The 23,713-nt window shown below is 41.4% G+C and overlaps 1 protein-coding gene across 2 annotated transcripts in view; it reads left to right on the forward strand.

Moving 5' to 3' along the window:
* Window positions 1-23,351, forward strand: part of LOC138958400 (cyclin-dependent kinase 14-like) — a 143,362-nt gene extending 120,011 nt beyond the window's left edge. For both annotated transcript variants that reach the window (XM_070329538.1, XM_070329539.1), the window contains exons 7-17: window positions 5,085-5,164; window positions 6,203-6,297; window positions 7,085-7,147; window positions 8,356-8,417; window positions 8,746-8,807; window positions 12,362-12,482; window positions 13,024-13,117; window positions 15,033-15,096; window positions 15,997-16,094; window positions 16,604-16,694; window positions 17,768-23,351. In XM_070329538.1, the coding sequence (XP_070185639.1) occupies window positions 5,085-5,164; window positions 6,203-6,297; window positions 7,085-7,147; window positions 8,356-8,417; window positions 8,746-8,807; window positions 12,362-12,482; window positions 13,024-13,117; window positions 15,033-15,096; window positions 15,997-16,094; window positions 16,604-16,694; window positions 17,768-17,886 (949 nt within the window). In that variant the 3' untranslated portion in view covers window positions 17,887-23,351. The remainder of the gene's footprint in view (window positions 1-5,084; window positions 5,165-6,202; window positions 6,298-7,084; window positions 7,148-8,355; window positions 8,418-8,745; window positions 8,808-12,361; window positions 12,483-13,023; window positions 13,118-15,032; window positions 15,097-15,996; window positions 16,095-16,603; window positions 16,695-17,767) is intronic.
* The last annotated feature ends 362 nt before the right edge of the window (window positions 23,352-23,713 follow it).

Below are 23,713 nucleotides of genomic sequence, written 5' to 3' on the forward strand. Positions count from 1 at the left end.
TCTCTCTCTCTCTCTCTCTCTCTCTCTCTCTCTCTCTCTCTCTCTCTCTCTCTCTCTCCCTCTCTCTCTCCCGGCGTCCTCTGAATATTTTTTCTCTCAAGTGATTTGCTTTTACGCGCACTTGATCTTGTGAATATGCTGTTCCTCTCTCGTCTGATCCGTTCTTTTTCCGCTCTCACTAGAGCTTGTAGATTTTTTTGTTCTCGTGGAATTTCTTTCATTCCCACTTCATCTTGCGAATATGTTTTCTCTCTCGTCCCTCTCCCATCTACCCCCCCCCTCCCCCTTCCCCAGGTTTGGCATTTGGCCTTGTGACTGCACGGGATGCAGTTGTGTGCAGTTATGTGCAGCTCCCAGGTTTGTGAATGATCGAGAGGTGCACGCTATTTTGCATTGTGTCTTCTTTCCTGTTGTTAGTGCATTTGCTCTTTGTTGTGTCTCTTTGTTCCTAACCTTACCCATCACCCGCTGGCCCCTTTAGGGAGGTATGGGCACGCGGGGGGGGGGGGGGGGTGTTGGAGGGGGGAAGGGCAGATTGAAAGGCATGAAATCAAAGATACTGCAGAGGGATTTCTCTCTGCAGCATTTTTGATTAAATCAAGAATTCAGTCTCTCTCTCTCTCTCTCTCTCTCTCTCTCTCTCTCTCTCTCTCTCTCTCTCTCTCTCTCTCTTTCTCTCTCTTTCTATCTCTTTCTCTTTCTTTCTCCCTCTCTTTCTTTCTCCCTCTCTCCCTCTCTCTCTCTCTGAGCTAAGAAATCTATCCACAGGGCCGGACCCAGGGGGGGGAGGGGGGGGGGGGGGGTTTCCAGGGGTTCCGGAACCCCACCCCTGGAAAAAGCATGTACCTTGCTTTGACTTTTACTAGTTTTAGCACCAAAACAATGCTGCTCTTAACCCTCAAAACAAGGCCCAGAATGCACCAGATTGCACAGATTTTAACCGTTTTTCAAACATTTTCCGGGGGAGCATGCCCCCGGACCCCCCTAGTTCGCGCGCCTGCTTTGCAGGCGCGCGCTTGTGGCTTCGCCACTTCGCTGATTTGCCCCCCCAAAAAAGGAGGAACCCCCCCCTTACAACTCATTTGGTCCGGCCCTGATCCATATATATATCTCGCTCCATAGCATGCACAAAAGCGTGCCGTATCAGTATCGACCCAATTCTTTCATCTGACCGACGCGGCGATTTCTTGACCTGTCCAGCGAACACACGCACCTGTGACATGCTCTCACCATTCTGGAGTGTGGCAAGGAAGGAAAGAAGGGGGGGGGGGGGGGAGAGAGAGAGAGAGAGGGTGGCAGAAGTCGGTATTTACCTGCAAGGTTTCTGTGCACACATGTGCGCTGCTCTGCACAACAGAAAAAAGAAAAGAAAGGAAGAAAAGAAAGGAAGAAAGAAGACAAAAAGAAAAGAATCAAATGTCACGCCGAGGGGCGTTAAAAGTCCCCGACCCCCTGTCACTGATGAAGGGTTGCAAGGAAAAGAACTGTCCAATCTCTTGTGCTTTTGCCTGGTTGTTTTTGTGTGAGTTAAAGGATGAATCACTAGTTTTGGTTGCAGTAACATTTGAAAAGAACAAAACAAACCACACACACGCACACGCACACACAAGAGAAAAAGATTCAGCATTGTAGCAAGGTCAAATCTTGGCACAGGATACCAATCAAAATCAATAGTTTACAAATCTTGACTCCAAAAGCTTTGAGAAGAAGATATGGCTCGGCCAGAGAGAGGACAGACGCCAACGAAAGAACAGTCAGTGCCCTGCCGTTGGCTCGGAGACTGTAAAAAAGGTTTTTTTTGTTGCATAACGGCCATTTCCGTTGCCTGGTGAAATCCTGTAGGATTTGCTGGGAAGTGTCGTAGGCTTTGACTGGCCGCTGAGAGGGATTCATGTCAGACCGATGTCAAGGCAAAGGCTCAGCCAGTTTACTCAAGCTACTCGTTGGCAGATACCAGCTTATAATATAGAGGTGTTTTGGAAGAGGGAGGAAGGGCCGGGGAGGGTCGAAAGTCGATGGCCGAGTGGGAAGATGGAAGAGAGCGCTTGGAGACAGACAGACACGCACGTGCGCATGCACGGACACACACACACGCACGCACACACACACGCACGCACACACACACACGCACACAAACACACTGCCACCCCTACCTCACTCTCAGTCTCTCTCTCTCTCTCTCTCTCTCTCTCTCTCTCTCTCTCTCTCTCTCTGATATGCCAGGCGAGAAACTAGTTGAGTGGGTTCCATAAATTAATAATGACCAAAGCGAAGGGCAAGACAGATTAAGCTGTCACTCTTCAGAAGTATTTCCACCAGACTGTGGCCCTCTTGTCTCCCTAACCGACCTTTCTGGATCCCTACAACGATGATGTTACCCGATAATATAAGGAGAAAGCTCATTTGACCTCGGAGTAGTGAAAGAAGTACAAGAAAAATCGGTTGCAACAAAAACTCTTTTTCTGACTCAGTGAGGTAAGAGAATTCTTAAACTGACGGAAATTTCTGAAAACCAGAACGCTTATTGCACCTCGGGTAGTAATAGAATGACTTTGAAAGAAAACGGTTACAACAAAAACCTTTCTTTTTCCGCCTCAGAATGGTAAAAGAATACTTACACTGAAGGAAATTGCCTGAACCTAGAACGCTCATTTAAAGTTGCTTGCAAGTTACAGCGACAAAAATCCGTTGTTTTTTCTCCACCTCACAGTGTGAAAAGAATGCTCAGAAGAAAAGCAGGTCACACAGTGGAACCCCATTTTTCAGACCTCCAAAAATCTTAGCAAAATCAGGTCTCAAAAGGGAGGGAGTTGTAAAATGGAGGTAAATGTACAGAGGTTATGAACAGAGAACTCACCTGGGATTCGCTGATACATGGACAAGTATTGTGCTTGAGGACGTATCCTCAATGCCAGATATTGTATATATGTCACGATATTAAAATTGAATACAGTTTTGTTCGAACCAACAGAGATTCCGAAAAAGTAAGGTCTGAAAAAGAGGAAGTCTTAAATTGGTGGGTCATAAAGGGGGGTCATAAAGGTGGGTCATAAAGGGGGGTTCCACTGTACTTGAAAGGCAGGCGTGTATTTGTCTAAAATAGCGGCTGCAGCTCTCGCGGTTATGTCACCACGTGTGGGTGGTGCAAGTCAGCTAATGAGCCATTCTCAACACCAGCCTTCCTCCCTCTGCGACTGCTCCAGGTGTTACCCCTTTTATCTTCACCCCCACCCTAACATCTGCCACTATCTTCATCGCAGACCTTTTGTCTTTACATGCAAAGGGAGGTTTGGGAAGGGATGGGGTGGGAAGGGGAGGGGACGGAGAAAGAGGGAGAGAGTAGTGGGAGAAATAGGAAGAGTGTGTGTGTGTGTGTGTGTGTGTGTGTGTGTGTGTGTGTGTGTGTGTGTGTGTGTGTGTGTGTGTGTGTGTGTGTGTGACATAGACAGACAGACAGGCAGACAGACAGAGAAAGAGTAAAATAAAAGCAGGAAAAATGTACAATGATGTTGATAAAAGAGAATCACAAACACCTTTGATGATGAAACAATTTAAAAACCAGCATCCTCAGTCAAACATTCTGCCAAGTTAAATTCTTAAACATTCCTGCATAGTGTTGTTCTGCAAATGCCATCTGAGCTGCATTTATCCTTGAGATAGAGCAACAGAAACCTTATGGAACAGAGCTGCAATCAGTATATGCACAGTGTGGGTAATAAAAGTCAAAAGAGAAGGGGAGTTGTTGGAACAGAAGGGAAACCTTTGAGGCAAGATGGAGAACAAGAGACACATAACCCTGAACAGATGAAGCCGGCAGGAAATAGCTTAGCAATGGGGTGTGAGGTGCATGTGTGCAGAGTGCTTGCACCTTAGGGTGGAGGGAGCTCAGAAGACAGATCGGTGTGATGATCAACGGAGAACTATAGGGGGATCGACGAGCTTAAAGGCACCTACAGTCCTTCCAGTGAAAACTTGCTCACTTTCTCAGATCTAGTTGCTTTTAAAAAAAATTAATTCCGAGAACCAATTCCCAAAACTGAGCAGTCAGGCTGTTGAATTTTGGTATGGATTGGATTGGATTGGATCAAATTTATAGTCCAGTGAGGTTACCCTCATGGAAATTCGGGCTGCTTTCTCCCTGGGGAAAGCGAGCTGCCATACAATATACGGCGCTACCCATATTTTTTTTTTCCTGCATGCGTGTATTCATGTTTCCTGAGACAATGCCGTGTGAGATGGAATTTTTTTTAACTTTATTCCAAGTCCCACGGGTATTTGATGGACATTTTTTATCTATGCCTATGCCAGGAAAGACCCTTTTGTCAATCGTGGGATCTTTAACGTGCACACCCCAATGTAGTGTACACGAAGGGACCTCGGTTTTTCGTCTCATCCGAAAGACTAGCACTTGAACCCACCACCTAGGTTAGGAAAGGGGGGAGAAAATTGCGGCCTGACCCAGGCCTGAACACGCAACCTCTCGCTTCCGAGCGCAAGTGCGTTACCACTCGGCCACCCAGTCCCAAATGGAGGTTTGGCTTTATCCCATACTAAACTCTCAGATGGTGAACCGAATTTTTTTTACACGAGAAGGACTGTGCCTTTCACAAGAAATATAGATTATACATGTACTTGCCAATGAGATCTGCAGATCTTGGAAATATAAGAAGCGGACCAACAGTTCCAGCCTTCCGAATGCAGAACCGGCTAAATCCAGCGAGTTTTAAACAAGAAAACTGTCAGAGGGAATATATAACAACACACATATTGTAGATAATGTGTATGGAATATATAAAATTATGCACGCAAACAATGATTTATTCCTCACTTAGTTACAAATATACCATTGGATTCCATTGGCATCAAAAGTGAAAATAAGCAGTGACCTTCCTGATTGTGTGTGTGTGTGTGTGTGTGTGTGTGTGTGTCTTGGATGGTTGGCAAGTTTTAATAAACCATTAAGGCGTGAGAGTGTACGTTTGTTTGTGCCTTTACAAGCACACATGTATGCATCCGTCCTTAACTTTCAGGTTGTTGTTTTCAGCAAAACGCTTATCAGGGTGTGTTTGTGTACTGTGTTGCAGTTTAACCAATCAGATCATAGCACTGAAGGAGATCAGGCTACAAGAGGAAGAGGGAGCACCTTTCACCGCTATACGAGAAGGTAAGGCATTGAAGATACATTGTAAATTATTTTTTGAGGAATTGTGTTTCTTTTCTTTCTTTTAGATTAGGACAGTTAGAGGGTAAATATTATGTGAGAGATTATGTGAGGAGGTTGTGTGCGTGCGTGCGTGTGTGTGTGTGTGCGCTCATGCACACAGTTGAGTTATAGTTTACATTTACTCTAGCACATGCACCACTGGGCAAGACAATATTGCTGGAAATAAGACATCACTGTTTTTAGCAGTATTTACCATGTATGAGACTGCCTGACCTCTCAAAGTTCTTCAAGAGAAAAGAGAGAGAGAGAAAGAGACAGACAGACAGACGGACGGATGGAGAGAGACACAGACAGACAGACGGACGGTTGGAGACAGACAGACAGACAGACAGACGGATGGAGAGAGACAGACAGACAGGCATACAGACAGACAGAGAGACAGACAGACGGATGGACAGACAGACAGACAGACAGACAGACAGACGGACGGATGGAGAGAGACAGACAGACAGACGGATACAGAGAGACAGACAGACGGACGGATGGAGAGAGACAGACAGACAGACGGACAGACAGACGGACAGACAGACGGATGGAGACAGACAGACAGACAGACAGACATTAACACATGGACAGACAGACAGACAGACATTAACACATGGACGGACAGACAGACAGACAGACAGTGGAGACAGACAGACAGACAGACAGACAGACAGACAGACAGACAGACAGACAGACAGACAGACAGACAGACAGACAGACAGACAGACAGACAGACAGACAGACAGAGTGTTTCTTGTATCCAAAGAGAGCATCCATGTATTGTGTGTGTTTATGTTTCTGTTGGATAGAGGGCGCTGCCTCTTGCACAGTTTGTGATGTGGTGCATTGAAGTAATTGTCTCATGTTACTTCATTTCATTAAACATTTGAGGCAACTTGAGTCTTGGCATAGAGTGCTATAATTCTATTGACTTTGCTATGATTTGCTACATATACTTGCTGGATTTCACACGCTCCCTTTTTTCTCTTGCAGCTTCCTTGCTAAAAGGCCTGCGCCACGCGAACATCGTCACACTGCATGATATTATCCACACCAAAGAAACTCTCACCTTTGTCTTTGAATATGTGGTGAGTGCCTTTGCATTTTCTGTTTCTGAAAATGTTGGGAATTCTTTGGGCGTTAAGCTTTACGCATGAAGGAAGGAGGGGATGGGAAGGGGGCGGGAGTAGAGAGAGGAAAAGGTGGAGGTGGGAAGGGAATGGAAATGGCTGCAGTTTGACTGAAATGGCTGTAGTTTGACTGAAATGGCTGTAGTTTGACTGAAATGGCTGTAGTTTGACTGCAACCGGGAATGGCTGTTGTTTGACTGAAATGGCTGTAGTTTGACTGAAATGGCTGTAGTTTGACTGAAATGGCTGTTGTTTGACTGAAATGGCTGTTGTTTGACTGAAATGGCTGTAGTTTGACTGAAATGGCTGTAGTTTGACTGTAACCGGGAATGGCTGTTGTTTGACCGAAATGGCTGTAGTTTGACTGAAATGGCTGTAGTTTGACTGCAATGGCTGTTGTTTGACTGAAATGGCTGTAGTTTGACTGAAATGGCTGTTGTTTGACTGAAATGGCTGTTGTTTGACTGAAATGGCTGTAGTTTGACTGAAATGGACTGAAATGGCTGTAGTTTGACTGAAATGGCTGTTGAAGAGATAGAAGATGGGGTGTGAGAATATGCCGTTTTGTCTGTGAATATCCTTTTGGAAAATGTTCAGTGCACACCAGACAAGAAAAAAAAGAGAAAGAAAAAGGATGCCAAAATGTTCTGCATGCCACAGTTATCATAAGTAAACAAGGAGTGGAGAAAGATGTTTTGTGCAGCACATTCAGTGAATCTTTCTCTGTATTTGTCTTTCCGAACAGCATACAGATCTGAGCCAATATCTAGAAAAACACCCTGGGGGTCTCAATTCATTTAATGTCAAGGTAAGTGCATATATTTTTCTTTGATGTAGCTATGTGTCAGGATTTTTTAATTTTTTTAATTTTATTTTATCTGAGTGACCCAAAATACCTGAGGTTGTTGTTTTGTGTTTTTTCTGCTTTTTATCCTTAAATTAGGACAGAAAAAACCCAGTCTTTCAATGGAAGAGTTTAAAGTTAGTGCAAAATTAAATATACTCATTAGAAAAAGAAACAGTTATTTTGGGACAGTGAAAATGGAATCATTTTGATATAATTTTTAATGATTGTAAAAATTTGTAACGGAATATTATCACATTGGTAAGATTGCTTTCAAAGATAGCAGAGTTGAATTGAAATGAGCTGATTGTGTTTATACATGGCAGGTAAGCTGTTAATGTTTTTGAGTCACTTGAGAAAAAGTGACTCTATGTAATCGGTCAGTGTTAGTCCGTCCGGCCGGCCGTCCGTAGACACCACCTTAACGTTGGACTTTTCTCGGAAACTATCAAAGCGATCGGGCTCATATTTTGTTTAGTCGTGACCTCCAATGACCTCTACACTTTAACGATGGTTTCGTTGACCTTTGACCTTTTTCAAGGTCACAGGTCAGCGTCAAAGGAAAAATTAGACATTTTATATCTTTTCTCGGAAACTATCAAAGCGATTGGGCTCATAGTTTGTTTAGTCGTGACCTCAAATGACCTCTACACTTTAACGATGGTTTCGTTGACCTTTGACCTTTTTCAAGGTCACAGGTCAGCGTCAAAGGAAAAATTAGACATTTTATATCTTTGACCAAGTTCATCGGATGTGATTGAAACTTTGTAGGATTATTCTTTACATCAAAGTATTTACATCTGTAGCCTTTTACGAACGTTATCAGAAAAACAAGGGAGATAACTAGCCTTTTCTGTTCGGCAACACACAACTTAACGTTGGGCTTTTCTCGGAAACTATAAAAGTGACCGGGCTCAAATTTTATGTGAACGTGACTCATTGTGTTGTGAATAGCAATTTCTTCCTGTCCATCTGATGCCTCATATAATATTCAGAACTGCGAAAGTGACTCGATCGAGCGTTTGCTCTTCTTGTTTGTTTTTGTTTTAAGGTTTGTGTGCCTTATTTTTTATTTCATTTTTTTTTGGGGGGGGGGGGGGAGGGAATGTTTTTCATGGTTCATTTTACAGGTAAACATTGTCATTTAAACATCGAGTTTTTGTTTGTTACAGTTGTTTTTGTACCAGTTGTTGCGAGGCTTAGGATACTGCCATGAAAGAAGAATATTACACAGGTAAAAAGTTCTTATACTTGTACAGTGTTAAGGTGTGTGCATGTATGTGTCTGTGTGTGTGTGTGTGTGTGTGTATGTGTGTGTGTCTGTGTGTGTGTGTGTGTGTGTGTGTGTGTGTGTGTTTGTGTGCGTGTGTCTGTTTGTGTGTGTGTGTATGTCTGTTTGTGTGTGTATGTGTCTGTGTGTGTGTGTGTGTGTGTGTGTGTGTGTGTGTGTGTGTGTGAGAGAATGTGAATTACTTAATCATTCTTTTGCATGTTTATTTTTTTTTAAAGGGATTTAAAAAAGTGCTTTTCTTCAAAAGGTTTGCTTGATCATTTGATTTCAGAGACCTGAAACCTCAAAATCTGTTGATCAGTGAAATTGGAGAACTGAAGCTAGCAGACTTTGGTGAGTTGAATGCAGGCAATTTATTCCTTTAATTCTTGTTTGTACGTTGCTATATTTGAAGGCCCGTGTGTGTTTTTTTTTTAGTTTTTTTTTAACCAAACACAACTCTTTCTACATCTGTCAAAAGACTGAAATACTTACCGTAGTTTGGTTTCACTGGGAAGACAGAAGTGTGTTATCACTTTCTACCCCACCTATGTTGACCAAGTGGTTTTTTTGCCGAGACCAGCTGTGCTGCAGCAGGTCACTCAGAATTGTAGTAACTGTGTAGAAACTGTGAATCAACATGCTGGAATGCAGGCGTTAGATCGACGTTACAGGAAGCGACTGAAGTGACTTTGTGTACGGATATATCCGTACCAGGTCAGATAGAGCTATATGAGTGAGTGGGTACGGATATATCCGTACCTGGGAGACAATGAGTTTTGCAATGTTTGAACTGAATGATCATTATTTTGTAGAAAGAACAGCGGAGATATATATATATATAGAGAGAGAGAGAGAGAGAGAAGAGAGATGAGAGAGAGAGAGAGATGAGAGAGAGATAGAGAGAGAGAGAGAGATGAGAGAGAGACAGAGAGAGAGATAGAGAGATGAGAGACAGAGAGAGAGAGAGAGAGAGAGAGAGAGAGAGAGAGAGAGAGAGAGAGAGAGAGAGAGAGAGAGAGAGAGAGAGAGAGAGAGAGAGAGAGAGAAGAACCTTTCACATTACCATTACCTATTGTTTACACAGTGACTGCAGATTCTTTACCCGGAGTGCTTACCTAGTACTAGAAGTCTATCCAGATGATCGTGCTGAAAGAGTGGATTCGGCAGTTGTTTATTTCACTATTTTTTGTTATGTGTACTAATGACTTTGGCATAAGACTGTTAACGGTGACAGCTGTATTCTTTGGAAGTAGGTTCCTGCTGCTACCTTTTCCAGTACCCTAGTTACGTGATGACTGATGAGGTTGTGAAAGGTTAACTGCCAGAGTGAAGGAGATAAGGACTTTTTGCTGTAACCTTAGGGTTTGTTAGCGTCTAGTCTTTCAACCTGTGGTTTTCCTCCGCACCTGTCTTTGTTAGTTGGTTGATGACAAGAGACCGCACAGAGAGACAGATGTACACACCACGCTGACACACACACACACACACATACACACACACACACACACACACACACACACACACACACACACATACACACACACATTCAAGCATGCAGGCACACACACACACATGTACACATGCATGCACACACTCACACACACCCTCTCACATTAGTCATAATGCACACACACTCATATACACAAACATTTTACCTTTGACATTTTTAACGAGGCGGCATACTTAATACAAGAGCACAGTCTAGTATTTTTTGCTTGCGGAATGCTTGCATCTGCCTATACATCCAATGCAAGCAAGACCTATAAGTAATAGCAAGAAAATTAGACATTAGCAACAAGAACAAAGTCATACAGTGGTATTTGCAATGTGAAGCCACTTCAATGAGAATATATGCCTCCAAAGAAACGACACTTCATGTCGATTTTAGAGGCCAGAAAACTTAAAATGTGTAGTAATGGAAGGGCGCTGTGCGAGGCTTAGTTTTCGAGATAGGTGTGACTGACGAAGAACAGGACGTCACATTCCAAATAAGCAGGACTATGTTGCAAGTGGAAGCCGCTGAGATTGCATTTCTTCAGGAGGTTTCCGCAAAAATAGATATTACATGATTTGCGCAAACAGTTGAGAAGCAGACGATCTCTGAGATCTCTGTTCGTCTTGTGATAACGTTGTTTTGTATGATAACGATTCACTTGCAAACTATAGTATACAATTTGGTGTGTCAATGGTAAATGTAAATAGAAATGTGAAATACAGACAAAGCAAACAAATAAACGTGTTTTTCTCTTGAAAATGTTGCGTTGTGCGGGTGTTTGGGTGGCCACGTGATGTACACAAAGCATTGAGTGCAGGACGGACTCTGCTCTGTGCTGAAACACTGGCAAGTTCAAAACACGAGAAAAAACGATTTCGTTATGCGGGCAGCCACGGGGGATGTATGTATTTTTCAAATGGTTGTAAAATAAGTCTTGTATTTATCACCGTACTCAGGCCCTGTTCTTTTTTTCGTCACACCTAAAACCGTTATTTCTTGTGAGCGATCGCAGCATTATAATATCTTGACCAAAATGACTCGTCCTGGCAGACCGCCAGCAATGTAGGGACACGTTTGGCTGGTTACAGGGTTGTTCTTTTATTCTTCTTCTGCGTTCGTGGGCTGAAACTCCCACGTACACTCGTGTTTTTTGCACGAGTGGAATTTTACGTGTATGACCGTTTTTTACCCCGCCATTTAGGCAGCCATACGCCGTTTTCGGAGGAGTTGTTCTTTTATGACATGTACCACTGTAACAATAAGAATTCAGAAAGTGCACAAGTGTGCACAAGTTGGTAAAGGCACCAGTTTTTCAGGCAAGGGTTTCCCATTTCCCTGTGAGTGATGAGGCACTAAAGGGCGGGCTGGCAGTTGTGGGGTGCCCTGAAAGGCTATGATAACCGTTGGCTGCTAAAACAGTGGGGGGCTGTCAAATGAGGACGTGCGGTATCAGTGGGAGCAAGATGGAGGACAGATTTGTTGCTGCAGAAAATGACTAGGTGACTGCTAATGTGCTGAAAGTGACAAGACTTGCATTTAAACTAAAGGGAACTTTGCAGCAAAAATATTGTTCAGGCTAGAGGTGTTCTCAAGATGATATTTATGCTGTTGAAGTCAAACAACGTTGGGTTTGCTAAAAAAAGTGTGTGAAACTTGTTGAAAATACACATAAAGACACAGACGTATCCCTCAGAGTTTCTGGTTAAGATCAACACTATTGTGATATTGTGTGGTACCTATAATGCCACAGGTCACCCTAATGAGGGAACATATTCTAATAAAGGACACTTTTTGTGCCCCCTTTGTCTAGTACTTGAACCAAAGTATCCCTTTCATGAAAGACCACCTGTAATTTAGGGGCGATCTCTCATCACAGGTACCACAGTAATATTAAAATGATTGTGAACTTGGTTTATCTGCTTGAGTCTTGTGTTTGATTGTCATGTTTTGAGGATCTTCTTCTTTTCCTTGCGTTCGCCGTCACACCATCAGTTTAGTCTGCGAGACGAATGACGTCGTGGCTTCCAGGTCTTGTCTGCTCCCATAGAGTTTGGTGCGGAGAGGGACTGATGCTGGCCACACTTTGTCTCTGATTGGTTTGAGTTGGGGGCATGTCATTAAGACATGTTCTGGAGTCTGGTCTTCCAGACCACAGGGACAGGTTGGTGATGGGGTCAGCTTCAGCTTCCTGAACATGTGGGCGTTGAGGCGACAGTGACCAGTTCGTAGTCGCATGATCACTACATTTTTTGAGGATGAAAGTCGCCTGTTCATTTCAATGCTTGTTATTCACTCAGGTGCCAGGAGATTGGTTCCGCACAACTCTCACTGACTCTATTGCACATGTCGTATACATTTAGAGCACTCACTTCCTTTAGTTTCTCATAATTATGTTATGTTTGTTGTTCAGGTCTAGCTCGCGCCAAGTCCATTCCGAGCCACACGTACTCGCATGAAGTGGTGACGCTGTGGTACCGGCCGCCAGACATTCTGCTGGGATCCACGCAGTATTCAACCTCCCTAGACATGTGGTGAGTGCTGGCAGGCTGGCTCGCAGCCTTCTGGCTTTACTGTTTGTTAAAGTCACACTCCTTCCCATGAAAATAGTTTGGATCACTATTGGGAAATGTAACAGGGATCGGCTTAGTTGCAGCCTATGCGTCATCCTTCATAGACTTTTTTTGGTGCTGAAATGAACTTCCACATGTGCACTGACTCACGGGATGTGGACAGAAAGGGTTTTTTTTCTTTTTTTTTTTTTCGTCTTTACACTTGTTCCCTTGTCCCGTTGTGCTCTCACACCGCCCCGTCCCTGTACTCGCTGCTCCAACCACCTCTGAATTTCGTTCCGCTGCCAGACTTGTCGATTTTACAGACGCTCCAGGGGGGGGATGTCGGGTCATGTGGACAGAAAGTTAGCTGTGTGCAACACCAAGAAAATTGTCAGACACTTTGTTTGCATGTCTTGTTTGACAATACGTATGTTTGGTCGGGGTGCTTGTGTTGTGTTATATGTTTCAGAAGGTACAATTTCTAACAAGACGTACATTGTTTTGTGTGTATGTGTTGCAGGGGTGTGGGGTGTATTTTCACAGAAATGATCTCGGGCCAAGCCACGTTTCCCGGCATGAAGGATGCCTACGATCAGTTGGACAAGATCTTCAAGGTAAATAATGGATGTCTGTTATTCTAGCTCAGGATTAAAACGTTAATGCTTTTGTCAGTGATCAATTTAACCAAATTTAAAATTGTTAAAAAAATGTAACTTCAATGTGTGTGAATTTTAAAAATCGGTCATAGTTCAAAGGTCAAAAGTCATCTGCATAGCAAATTACATCTGTGATTTTGCTCTGCATGCAGAATAAAAAAACAAGAAAGGTAGGAACGTTTGATTATTGACAAAACAAAATGTTACGTTCGCAGATATATCGACCCAGCGGTCTTTTAAGTGCACGGACAAACACTAATTAGACAAAACTTATCTGACAAACACTAATTAGACAACACTTATCTGACAAACACTAATTAGACAAAACTTATCTGACAAACACTAATTAGACAACACTTATCTGACAAACACCAATTAGACAAAACTTATCTGACAAACACCAATTAGACAAAACTTATCTGACAAACACTTATTAGACAAAACTTATCTGACAAACACTAATTAGACAACACTTATCTGACAAACACTAATTAGACAAAACTTATCTGACAAACACTTATTAGACAAAACTTATCTGACAAACACCAATTAGACAAAACTTATCTGACAAACACCAATTAGACAAAACTTATCTGACAAACACTAATTAGACAACACTTATCTGACAAACACCAATTAGACCAAACTTATCTGACAAACACCAATTAGACAACACTTATCTGACAAACACTTATTAGACAAAACTTATCTGACAAACACTAATTAGACAACACTTATCTGACAAACACTAATTAGACAAAACTTATCTGACAAACACTTATTAGACAAAACTTATCTGACAAACACCAATTAGACAAAACTTATCTGACAAACACTAATTTGACAAAACCTATCTGACAAACACTAATTTGACAAAACCTATCTGACAAACACTAATTTGACAAAACCTATCTGACAAACACTAATTTGACAAAACCTAACAGACAAACACTAATTTGACAAAACCTAACAGACAAACACTAATTTGACAAAACCTAACAGACAAACACTAATTTGACAAAACCTATCTGACAAACACTAATTAGACGAAACTTTTCTGACAAACACTAATTAGACAACACTTATCTGACAAACACTAATTAGACGAAACTTATCTGACAAACACTAATTAGACAAAACTTATCTGACAAACACCAATTAGATAAAACTTATCTGACAAACACTAATTAGACGAAACTTATCTGACAAACACTAATTAGACAAAACTTATCTGACAAACACTAATTAGACAACACTTATCTGACAAACACTAATTAGACAACACTTATCTGACAAACACTAATTAGACAACACTTATCTGACAAACACTAATTAGACAACACTTATCTGACAAACACTTATTAGACAAAACTTATCTGACAAAATGTTGAGCCGCTTGCAGGGAAGACACAAGCTCTGCATGCAGTTCATGATTTTAAGGAAAAGTGGAACTGCAGTGTGTGGAGGTTTTTCTTGGGGGCCCGGGTAGCTCAGGTGGTAGAGCACTGGACTTGTGATCGAGAGGTCGCTGGTTCGAATCCGGGCCGGGACGGACACGGGTCAACTTTATGTGCAGACCCAGAGACGGTATCCATCTCCCACCCCCGTGTCATCACAATGGCACGTTAAAGATCTTGGTCATTCTGCCATAAGTGCAGGTGGCTGAATACACCTAAACACGCAGACACCTGGGTAGCGCGACTCCGTTGCTGCTAGCTTTCCACTGGGAGGAAGCGACCCGAATTTCCCAGCGATGGGACAATAAAGTAATGAAAGAAAATTGGTTGCCAGTTGCTGATGAGAAATGCATTTAGATGTACTTAAGAACCAATCTTTACCTATAAAAGCAACATGTTGTGGATGAATGTTTCAGGTTCTTGGTACGCCAAATGAGAAGATGTGGGAAGGTGTCACCAGGTTACCACACTACAAAATTAGTAAGTTCAAACAACCTGATACCTCGGTCTGTAAAGTTGACTAACCTATACTTGCCATGAGAGGACACCTGGTTGTCCCTCAGGTGTACTCTCATCAGAGGTACATTGCACCACTGTACTGTACAGCTGTATAGGTTCTTGGACTGTCAAGTCTTCTCAGTACCATGCCCACTTTCTAATTCAGTCTTGTGACTTATGCAAACATCCAAAGATGTCATGAGTATCACCTAGGAAAACATGTACTCAACCTGCACATTGATTCTCGCATTATGAATCCAATAACAAGAATTGCTTTTTCATGTGTACATAACATCTTAGCTTACGATTGACATTTGTCTATATCTCAATTCCCCTTCCCGTCCTCCCCAATAGACGAATTGGGAAATAACTCTGTCAGTTTTGTATGGGCTGTGAAGGATTGAGTACTCTTGCTTTACTCTGACAAACATCACATTCTTCCTGTACATGTGTTTGAGACACAGCCTCTCGCTAGTGACTGGTGTGTAATGTCACGTTTCACAAATGGGGAAAAAAAAGGCGTTTAACATACATGCAGAGGGTATCGACTTTCAGAATTGCACTTTCCCCAAGAGCAACACATAATGTTTGGACCGATTTCAGTCTCTCCTTGCTTGTTTACTTCGAGCATGACTGTGTTGGCCGGAAGCAGAAGTCAAAAATATTTGTCCGAGGTCAAAGCGGCATAACTCTGCCGGACAGTCACATGTAGCAGTGACAGAGTTATTTCCAAAAATCGTCTATTGCAAGGGGCGAAGGCGTATTCCACTTAGACGCTTGTAAAAAAAATAACTCCTGAAGCTGTGTGTAGCTCAATTTCTCTGTGAATAAGCATGACAGTGTTTATAATAGCATTGACTTGACATTGTGCTTACTCTGCAGGCAAGTTTGGAGCGTACCACAAGCAGCCCCTGTACTGCTGTGTGCCCAAGCTGTCCTTCGTCCCTCACGCCGCAGACTTGGCAGCAAGGTTTCTGGAGGTAAGGATGCCACCAACACACATGCAATACGCTCTCTTGGGTCTTCTCTGAATAAAGATATCAATGCAGTGAAACCCCCCTTTTAGGATGTTAAATGTAAAACCAGAAACAAAAGTGTCAAGAAAAGGTGGAATAGTTTCTTTTAATGTATTTGAAACAAACTTATTTAACATACAATGGATGAAGATTTAACTAAAAACAAGAACAACTAATCTCAACACAAACAAATAAACATAAGAAACAGGCCCTTAATGTCTGGGGCGATTGAGGGTTCAGGCATGAAGACAATTCTATACGGACTTTGTCCATATTTTGAGTTGGCAGATGGAAGTTAAAATGGAAGGGAAGACTGATCCACCAAGTATTTTTTATAGAACCATTGAGAAAAAAAATCGGAGCTAATCTTGTCTGCGTCTGCATCTGGATGTGCATTTAGACAATAAAACCACATTGAGTGCACTTGAGATTGCCTATAGGTCTGACTGTGCTATACTTCTGCCCCTTGACAGATGGAACCAATCAAAAGAATCCCGGCATCCAAGGCACGGCATCATGAGTACTTCATGGACCTGCCGGCCAAAATCCATGATTTGCCTGATGGTAGGCTGGTGCTTTCTGTTTCTGTACACAATTATTCTACCTCTTGTTTCATTTTGTTACACCCCCGGTATAGGGGTGTGTATAGGATTCGGTCGATGTGTTTGTTTGTTTGTTTGTGTGTTTGTGTTCGCATATAGATCTCAAGAATGAACGGACCGATCGTCACCAAACTTGGTGAACAGGTTCTATACATTCCTGAGACGGTCCTTACAAAAATTGGGACCAGTCAAACACACGGTTAGGGAGTTATTGGTGGATTAAGATTCTACAAGGACTTATAGAGGGACATATTAATGGTCAAAGGGAAATAACCTTCTCAGTTGGTGGCAGTGAGAATGGTAAGGACGGGGGTGTTTTTCCTACCTCGGAGGAATTTCTTGTTTAGTGTGCATTGACCAAGACTTATACTACATATAGGGAAAAGTGTTCTTTTGAAAAAATTATATTGATCCTCTCTTTTTAGCCTTATTACATCAGATCTTCTAATCACTTCGCTACCGGCACGGTTGGCCTAGTGGTAAGGCGTCCGCCCCGTGATCAGGAGGTCGTGGGTTCGAACCCCGGCTGGGTCATACCTAAGACTTTAAAATTGGCAATCTAGTGGCTGCTCTGCCTGGCGTCGGGCATTATGGGGTTAGTGCTAGGACTGGTTGGTCCGGTGTCAGAATAATGTGACTGGGTGAGACATGAAGCCTGTGCTGCGACTTCTGTCTTGTTAAATGTCAAAGCAGCACCGCCCTGATATGGCCCTTCGTGGTCGGCTGGGCGTTAAGCAAACAAACAAACAAAAAATCACTTGGCTTTCTTGTCGTAAAGACTATTACTGTCAAGATTTCTTGTCTTTAAAGACCTGATTGTCTCAGATGTTTGGAGAGAGCGATTACAATGCACAAAGATGAGATATTTTATGAATGTTACAGGCACATATATGTGTGTCACCTGCTTAGAGCGAGAACATCTTGTAGATCATGCTATTTTCTAGTGATTTAATTAGTTTCTGAGCATGCGTTGCAAGAAATTCTTTTGTTGTGTGTTTTGTGGGACCAAAATATTGTTTTCTTTGTCTGTGACAGTTGCCTCCATTTTCAACATTCCTGGTCTGAAACTCCATTCTGAAACGGACGAGACTGTCTCCTCATCCTCGCGCCGGACTTCTGGGCGCAGCGGTATACGCACAACCCTCAAAATCTAGTCACTCTCTTTGCCTATAGCCATTGTCAAATGTCTGTGTGTGAGATTATATACAGGAGTGCAGAGTATGTGAGTGAGTGAGGAACACAGCTTGGAGAGAACACCACAACACAGCCTTCAGTGTACGTGTGCATGATTCCAGTGGCAGTGCTACAACTCAGAGTGACAGTGACACACATGAGCTGCTCAGATGCTTTGAAGACTTGATTCAAGTGTTGCAGTGTTTTGTGATTGCATTGCAACAGACAAGCTTGAGTGAGAGTCAAAGCATGACAGAAATCTGAACCCATCAGCACAAAAATGTGTGCCAGCAACTTGTCTGAAAAGACAAAAGCTGCAGTACTATATGGACCTGATTCCAGTGGAAGAACCTATGTGTTTGTGTAAACGAAATTCCAGTGCCGTTATTGTGAGTCCAGCTCCAGCATACTGAAATTATCTGACTGCTTGGAGTGCCAGCCTAGTTCAGTACATTTTCACAAAACCTGAATTGTGCAAACTAGCACCATGCGAGCGACAGAAGTATTGACGACCAACCTAGCTGAGGACTTGAATAAAGCACCAGAGCTGCAGGAGCCTAAAGGTGGTCTTTTTACTGAAAACTGTAAGTAACTGTAAGTGCTAAAGCTTCGTGCGGCCAGCTTCATGAAGTATACTTCGCGTAGTCGACTTCGCCCATGCAGTTAAGGACGGGCTTTATTCAGAGTTGGATGGATTTGAACATTACATAACTACAGAAGTACTTGCAAACAAGATGTGTACGCACCCTGTGTCAGTGTTGCAGCTGCAGAGCACATGGTTGGGCCACAGGAGTATAAGTCACACATTTGGTGTCTGATTACCAAGACTTTGCCTGAGAGTGTCTCAAAAGCAAACGAGGTCTGCTCTAATACTCTCACTGACACAATTCCAGTGCCAATTATTGCTTTCTCAGAGCATGGAGAAGAATCAGAAAATGAAAGCCTGAGATAGGGACTTGACTTCTTCTGACGACAGAAGCTATAATCACCTGAAAAGGAAAATTAAGCTTCAACGTTTTAATTTTTGTGAAGTCTTTGAGAATTACTTGCACGTGTTCTGTACTTTTGTTGTGATTGACTGACCTGAGCTATTTCAGGAGACTGACTATATTGCTAGTGTTGGGTGAGATTGAGATTCTGAGTGAGATTGATTGATAAGAGCTGCTCCTCTTTTTGGTGAGATTGGCCGAGACGAGAGGTCTAATACTTAAATGCTTCAAGTGAGATTGTTGAAGGTCACTTTGTTTTTGATCAGTGTGGCTATAGAGGTGCTTTATCTCTGGTGGCAGTGACAGTTAATTTGGTTAAGTTTTGTTTAGATCTACAGAATGGATTGAAACTTATCATTTTTGTATGAAGCTTTTGGTTTGGTGCGTATATACATCATAATGTCAGTCAGGTTTTGAGAACGAGTCCAGTGGCAGTTTATCAATCATTGGCTATCTTAGGAATGAGTTTTAAACTGCAGTTCGGTTGAGTTTGACTGCAGATTGATATAAGCTGACATATTTGCACAGAAAAAATAAGTGTCAGAAGGAGGGAATATTAAAGTGAAAGGCTTTTTATATTTAGTCAAGTTTTGACTAAATATTTTAACATCGAGGGGGAATCGAAACGAGGGTCGTGGTGTATGTGTGTCTGTCTGTGCGTGTGTGTGTGTGTGTGTGTGTGTGTGTGTGTGTAGAGCGATTCAGACTAAACTACTGGACCGATCTTTATGAAATTTGACATGAGAGTTCCTGGGTATGAAATCCCCGAACGTTTTCTTCATTTTTTTGATAAATGTCTTTGATGACGTCATATCCGGTTTTTCGTGAAAGTTGAGGCGGCACTGTCACGCCCTCATTTTTCAACCAAATTGGTTGAAATTTTGGTCAAGTAATCTTCGACGAAGCCCGGACTTCGGTATTGCATTTCAGCTTGGTGGCTTAAAAATTAATTAATGACTTTGGTCATTAAAAATCTGAAAATTGTAAAAAAAAATAAAAATTTATAAAACGATCCAAATTTACATTTATCTTATTCTCCATCATTTGCTGATTCCAAAAACATATAAATATGTTATATTTGGATTAAAAACAAGCTCTGAAAATTAAATATATAAAAATTATTATCAAAATTAAATTGTCCAAATCAATTTAAATTCCTTGTCGGTTCCTGATTCCAAAAACATATAGATATGATATGTTTGGATTAAAAACACGCTCAGAAAGTTAAAACAAAGAGAGGTACAGAAAAGCGTGCTATCCTTCTTAGCGCAACTACTACCCCGCTCTTCTTGTCAATTTCACTGCCTTTGCCATGAGCGGTGGACTGACGATGCTACGGGTATACGGTCTTGCTGAAAAATGGCATTGCGTTCAGTTTCATTCTGTGAGTTCGACAGCTACTTGACTAAATATTGTATTTTCGCCTTACGCGACTTGTTTTTGTTTTGGAGGTCTGTGTCGAGACACTTTAGATAGGGATTGGTTTGAGCACAGAATACTAATACAGTGTGACTGCATGTTGTAACTTTTGAATTAGACTGAGCTTGGTTGAAGATATTTGAAACAGAATCTGTCCAAGTGAACCATGGGTAATTTTGTTGAGTGGAATTTTCCTGCAACAGCAGGAAAGGGGGACATTCAGGGTTAGTTGAAAACATAGTGTTGACAATTGAACTGTTTGACAATTTTAATGCAGAAAAAGTTTTTTCATTCTGTAATGTACTTTGTCCATTAAGTTTATTCTGCCTCGTTTTCTATACTACACAGTAAACATTTGTTTTAAGTGAATTACTAAGACTACATGCTGTATAGTTAATTCTCCTGGGTGTTTGAGAGGTCTTGTTTGGCGTTAGCAGACTGTGAAACCCTGAAACTTATTTGAAATTGAGAGAAACTTTGGCTGTCATTTTGGCAGAGCTGCCAGACTTTTTCACAGCGGGAGAAATTTGAAACCGATAAGGATTGACTAAAACTTCTGAATACTGCCTAACGCTTTCAACAAACATTGAAAATTTGTTCAAGAAGATAATTAATCCTTAAGTGTCATCTTTTGTTGCTTTTTATATTTAGTCAAGTTTTGACTAAATATTTTAACATCGAGGGGGAATCGAAACGAGGGTCGTGGTGTATGTGCGTGTGTGCGTGCGTGTGTGTGTGTGTGTGTGTAGAGCGATTCAGACTAAACTACTGGACCGATCTTTATGAAATTTGACATGAGAGTTCCTGGGTATGAAATCCCCATACGTTTTTTTCATTTTTTTGATAAATGTCTTTGATGACGTCATATCCGGCTTTTCGTGAAAGTTGAGGCGGCACTGTCACGCCCTCATTTTTCAACCAAATTGGTTCAAAATTTGGTCAAGTTATCTTCGATGAAGCCCGGACTTCGGTATTGCATTTCAGCGTGGTGGCTTAAAAATTAATTAATTACTTTGGTCATTAAAAATCAGAAAATTGTAAAAAAAAATAAAAATTTATAAAACGATCCAAATTTACGTTTATCTTATTCTCCATCATTTGCTGATTCCAAAAACATATAAATATGTTATATTCGGATTAAAAACAAGCTCTGAAAATTAAATATATAAAAATTATTATCAAAATTAAATTGTCCAAATCAATTTAAAAACACTTTCATCTTATTCCTTGTCGGTTCCTGATTCCAAAAACATATAGATATGATATGTTTGGATTAAAAACACGCTCAGAAAGTTAAAACAAAGAGAGGTACAGAAAAGCGTGCTATCCTTCTTAGCGCAACTACTACCCCGCTCTTCTTGTCAATTTCACTGCCTTTGCCATGAGCGGTGGCCTGACGATGCTACGAGTAAAATGGCATTGCGTTTCATTCTGTGAGTTCGACAGCTACTTGACTAAATATTGTATTTTCGCCTTACGCGACTTGTTTTTTCTTGGCTTGGGAGTTTAGATCAACAAGAAGTAGGAGTAGAAGTGATTGCATGCCAAAATGTTAATGGTAGGTTAAACTTCCCGTGGATAATTAATAATAAATAAACAAGAATAATTAATAATAAACAATAAACAATAAACAAGAGCAAATCCAGATCCAAAGTTATTTTATGATCCTTCAAATTTAAGCATGCATATGTCGTGCCCAATTCACTGCCCAAAACGCTGCTCATTTTGTGGAATCGAAACATGTACAATGTCGTTTCTAAGAATTTTGAAATGTCTGTCTCAGTTTGCTATGGAATAATTTTTTTTTATTTCTTGATAAAGAAATCCACACACTTAAAATTTTTATTTAATTATTGAGTCCCGTTGAAGTCACAGCTGCAGGTGTTTGCTTTTTGCATTTGAATATCTGCAGGCACAAAGAGCTCATTGTCTGCTGATTTTTAGTTTAACATCAAGTCATGGTATCACCGATAATAGCCCACAAGCATGCTTATAATTCTGTGGAGAAGACTTAATGGAAAGAAAAAGGCAAATCTGGGTTTCACAGACGATATCAACAGTTGAGTTTGGAGAAACAAATATTTTGCTGAGGCTTATGACAGTCATATACGTATGACCCTTCACCCATGCTTGTTGTACCGCAGTTAAGCCATTTCTTTGGAGAAGAATATATTTAATTGTTACATTTATTTCTTAGTTCACAGTCACATGCAATCAGAGAGGCTTGCATTCGAGGCATATATATCATCACAAGTAAAACATCATCGGGTTAGGTCAAAACTTGAAGTCAGTTGTTCTGTGATAGGCATATTACACTTACATCAGTTCTGTAACCATCATGTACATTTGTACATGTATGTATATACCTTAGAACTGTTTTAAGTCAAAGTCCATTGTCATGTACATTAATTGTTCTGAGTTAAATCATTTGTGCTTACCATCATCTAGTCATGCATGAATCAGCCATAGTGAGGATGTTTTTGTCATCATAACAATCAAATGTTGCAAGTTTTTCCACTGTGGGTAAGAGTGTTCATTACCAATTTACGATGCATTTGTAAGTTTCATAGGTCCCGCAGTGGGGCACTGCGGTTATGAAATTAAAGGCCCCTCCTGTTTTTGGAACCGCAGGAGCTTTCTAGTTTGCTGTTAGGTAGATTTTTGGTTCCTCTTTCCTGTCATGCTCTCTTTTTCTTCATGAATTCTTTTCTTTTTTCTGCCTTCTTGCTCATTCACCTGTATTTTTCCCAAAAATCTCTTCTCTTGCCGCTTGTCTCGCGATTCATGTATAGTTTAATCTGTTAGTGTTCTGATGTAAGTCCAGCAGTAGATAGGTTAAGCCTATTTTAACATACTGGAAACTGGTAATCTTCCAGTAGGTATTAATTTAGTTTTACTAAAGCCTGCTGGGACACAAGTAATGGGTTAGTGCATTTGTAAACAGGAATCGCTTGACAAGTGGCCCCCTTCACCCCCCCCCCCCCCTTCCTCGTCCTGATATGGCTCTGCGGAGTCGGCTGGACGTTAAGCAACAAATACAATACAATACAAAGTCATGCATGAATCAGCCATAAGTGAGGATGTTTTTGTCATCATAACAATCAAATGTTGCAAGTTTTTCCACTGTGGGTAAGAGTGTTCATTACCAATTTACGATGCATTTGTAAGTTTCATAGGGAGTGACTCTCTATAGATGCTGTTGAACGGCAACATGTATTTGTCACACTTTCTAACTGCAGAATTGTGAAGAAGGGCATTTCAAAATTTGGTTTTGTTTTTGGTCATAATTCACCTGAAGACAAAGTTGAAAGCTGAATGCAGAATAGAAATAAGAGTTTGTTTTTGTAAGAAAAAAATGTAGCTGTTTGGTAGCTGTATCGATACACTGTTTTGATTTTAT

This window comes from Littorina saxatilis, linkage group LG2 (assembly GCF_037325665.1).
Source record: "Littorina saxatilis isolate snail1 linkage group LG2, US_GU_Lsax_2.0, whole genome shotgun sequence".
Lineage (NCBI taxonomy): Eukaryota > Metazoa > Mollusca > Gastropoda > Littorinimorpha > Littorinidae > Littorina > Littorina saxatilis.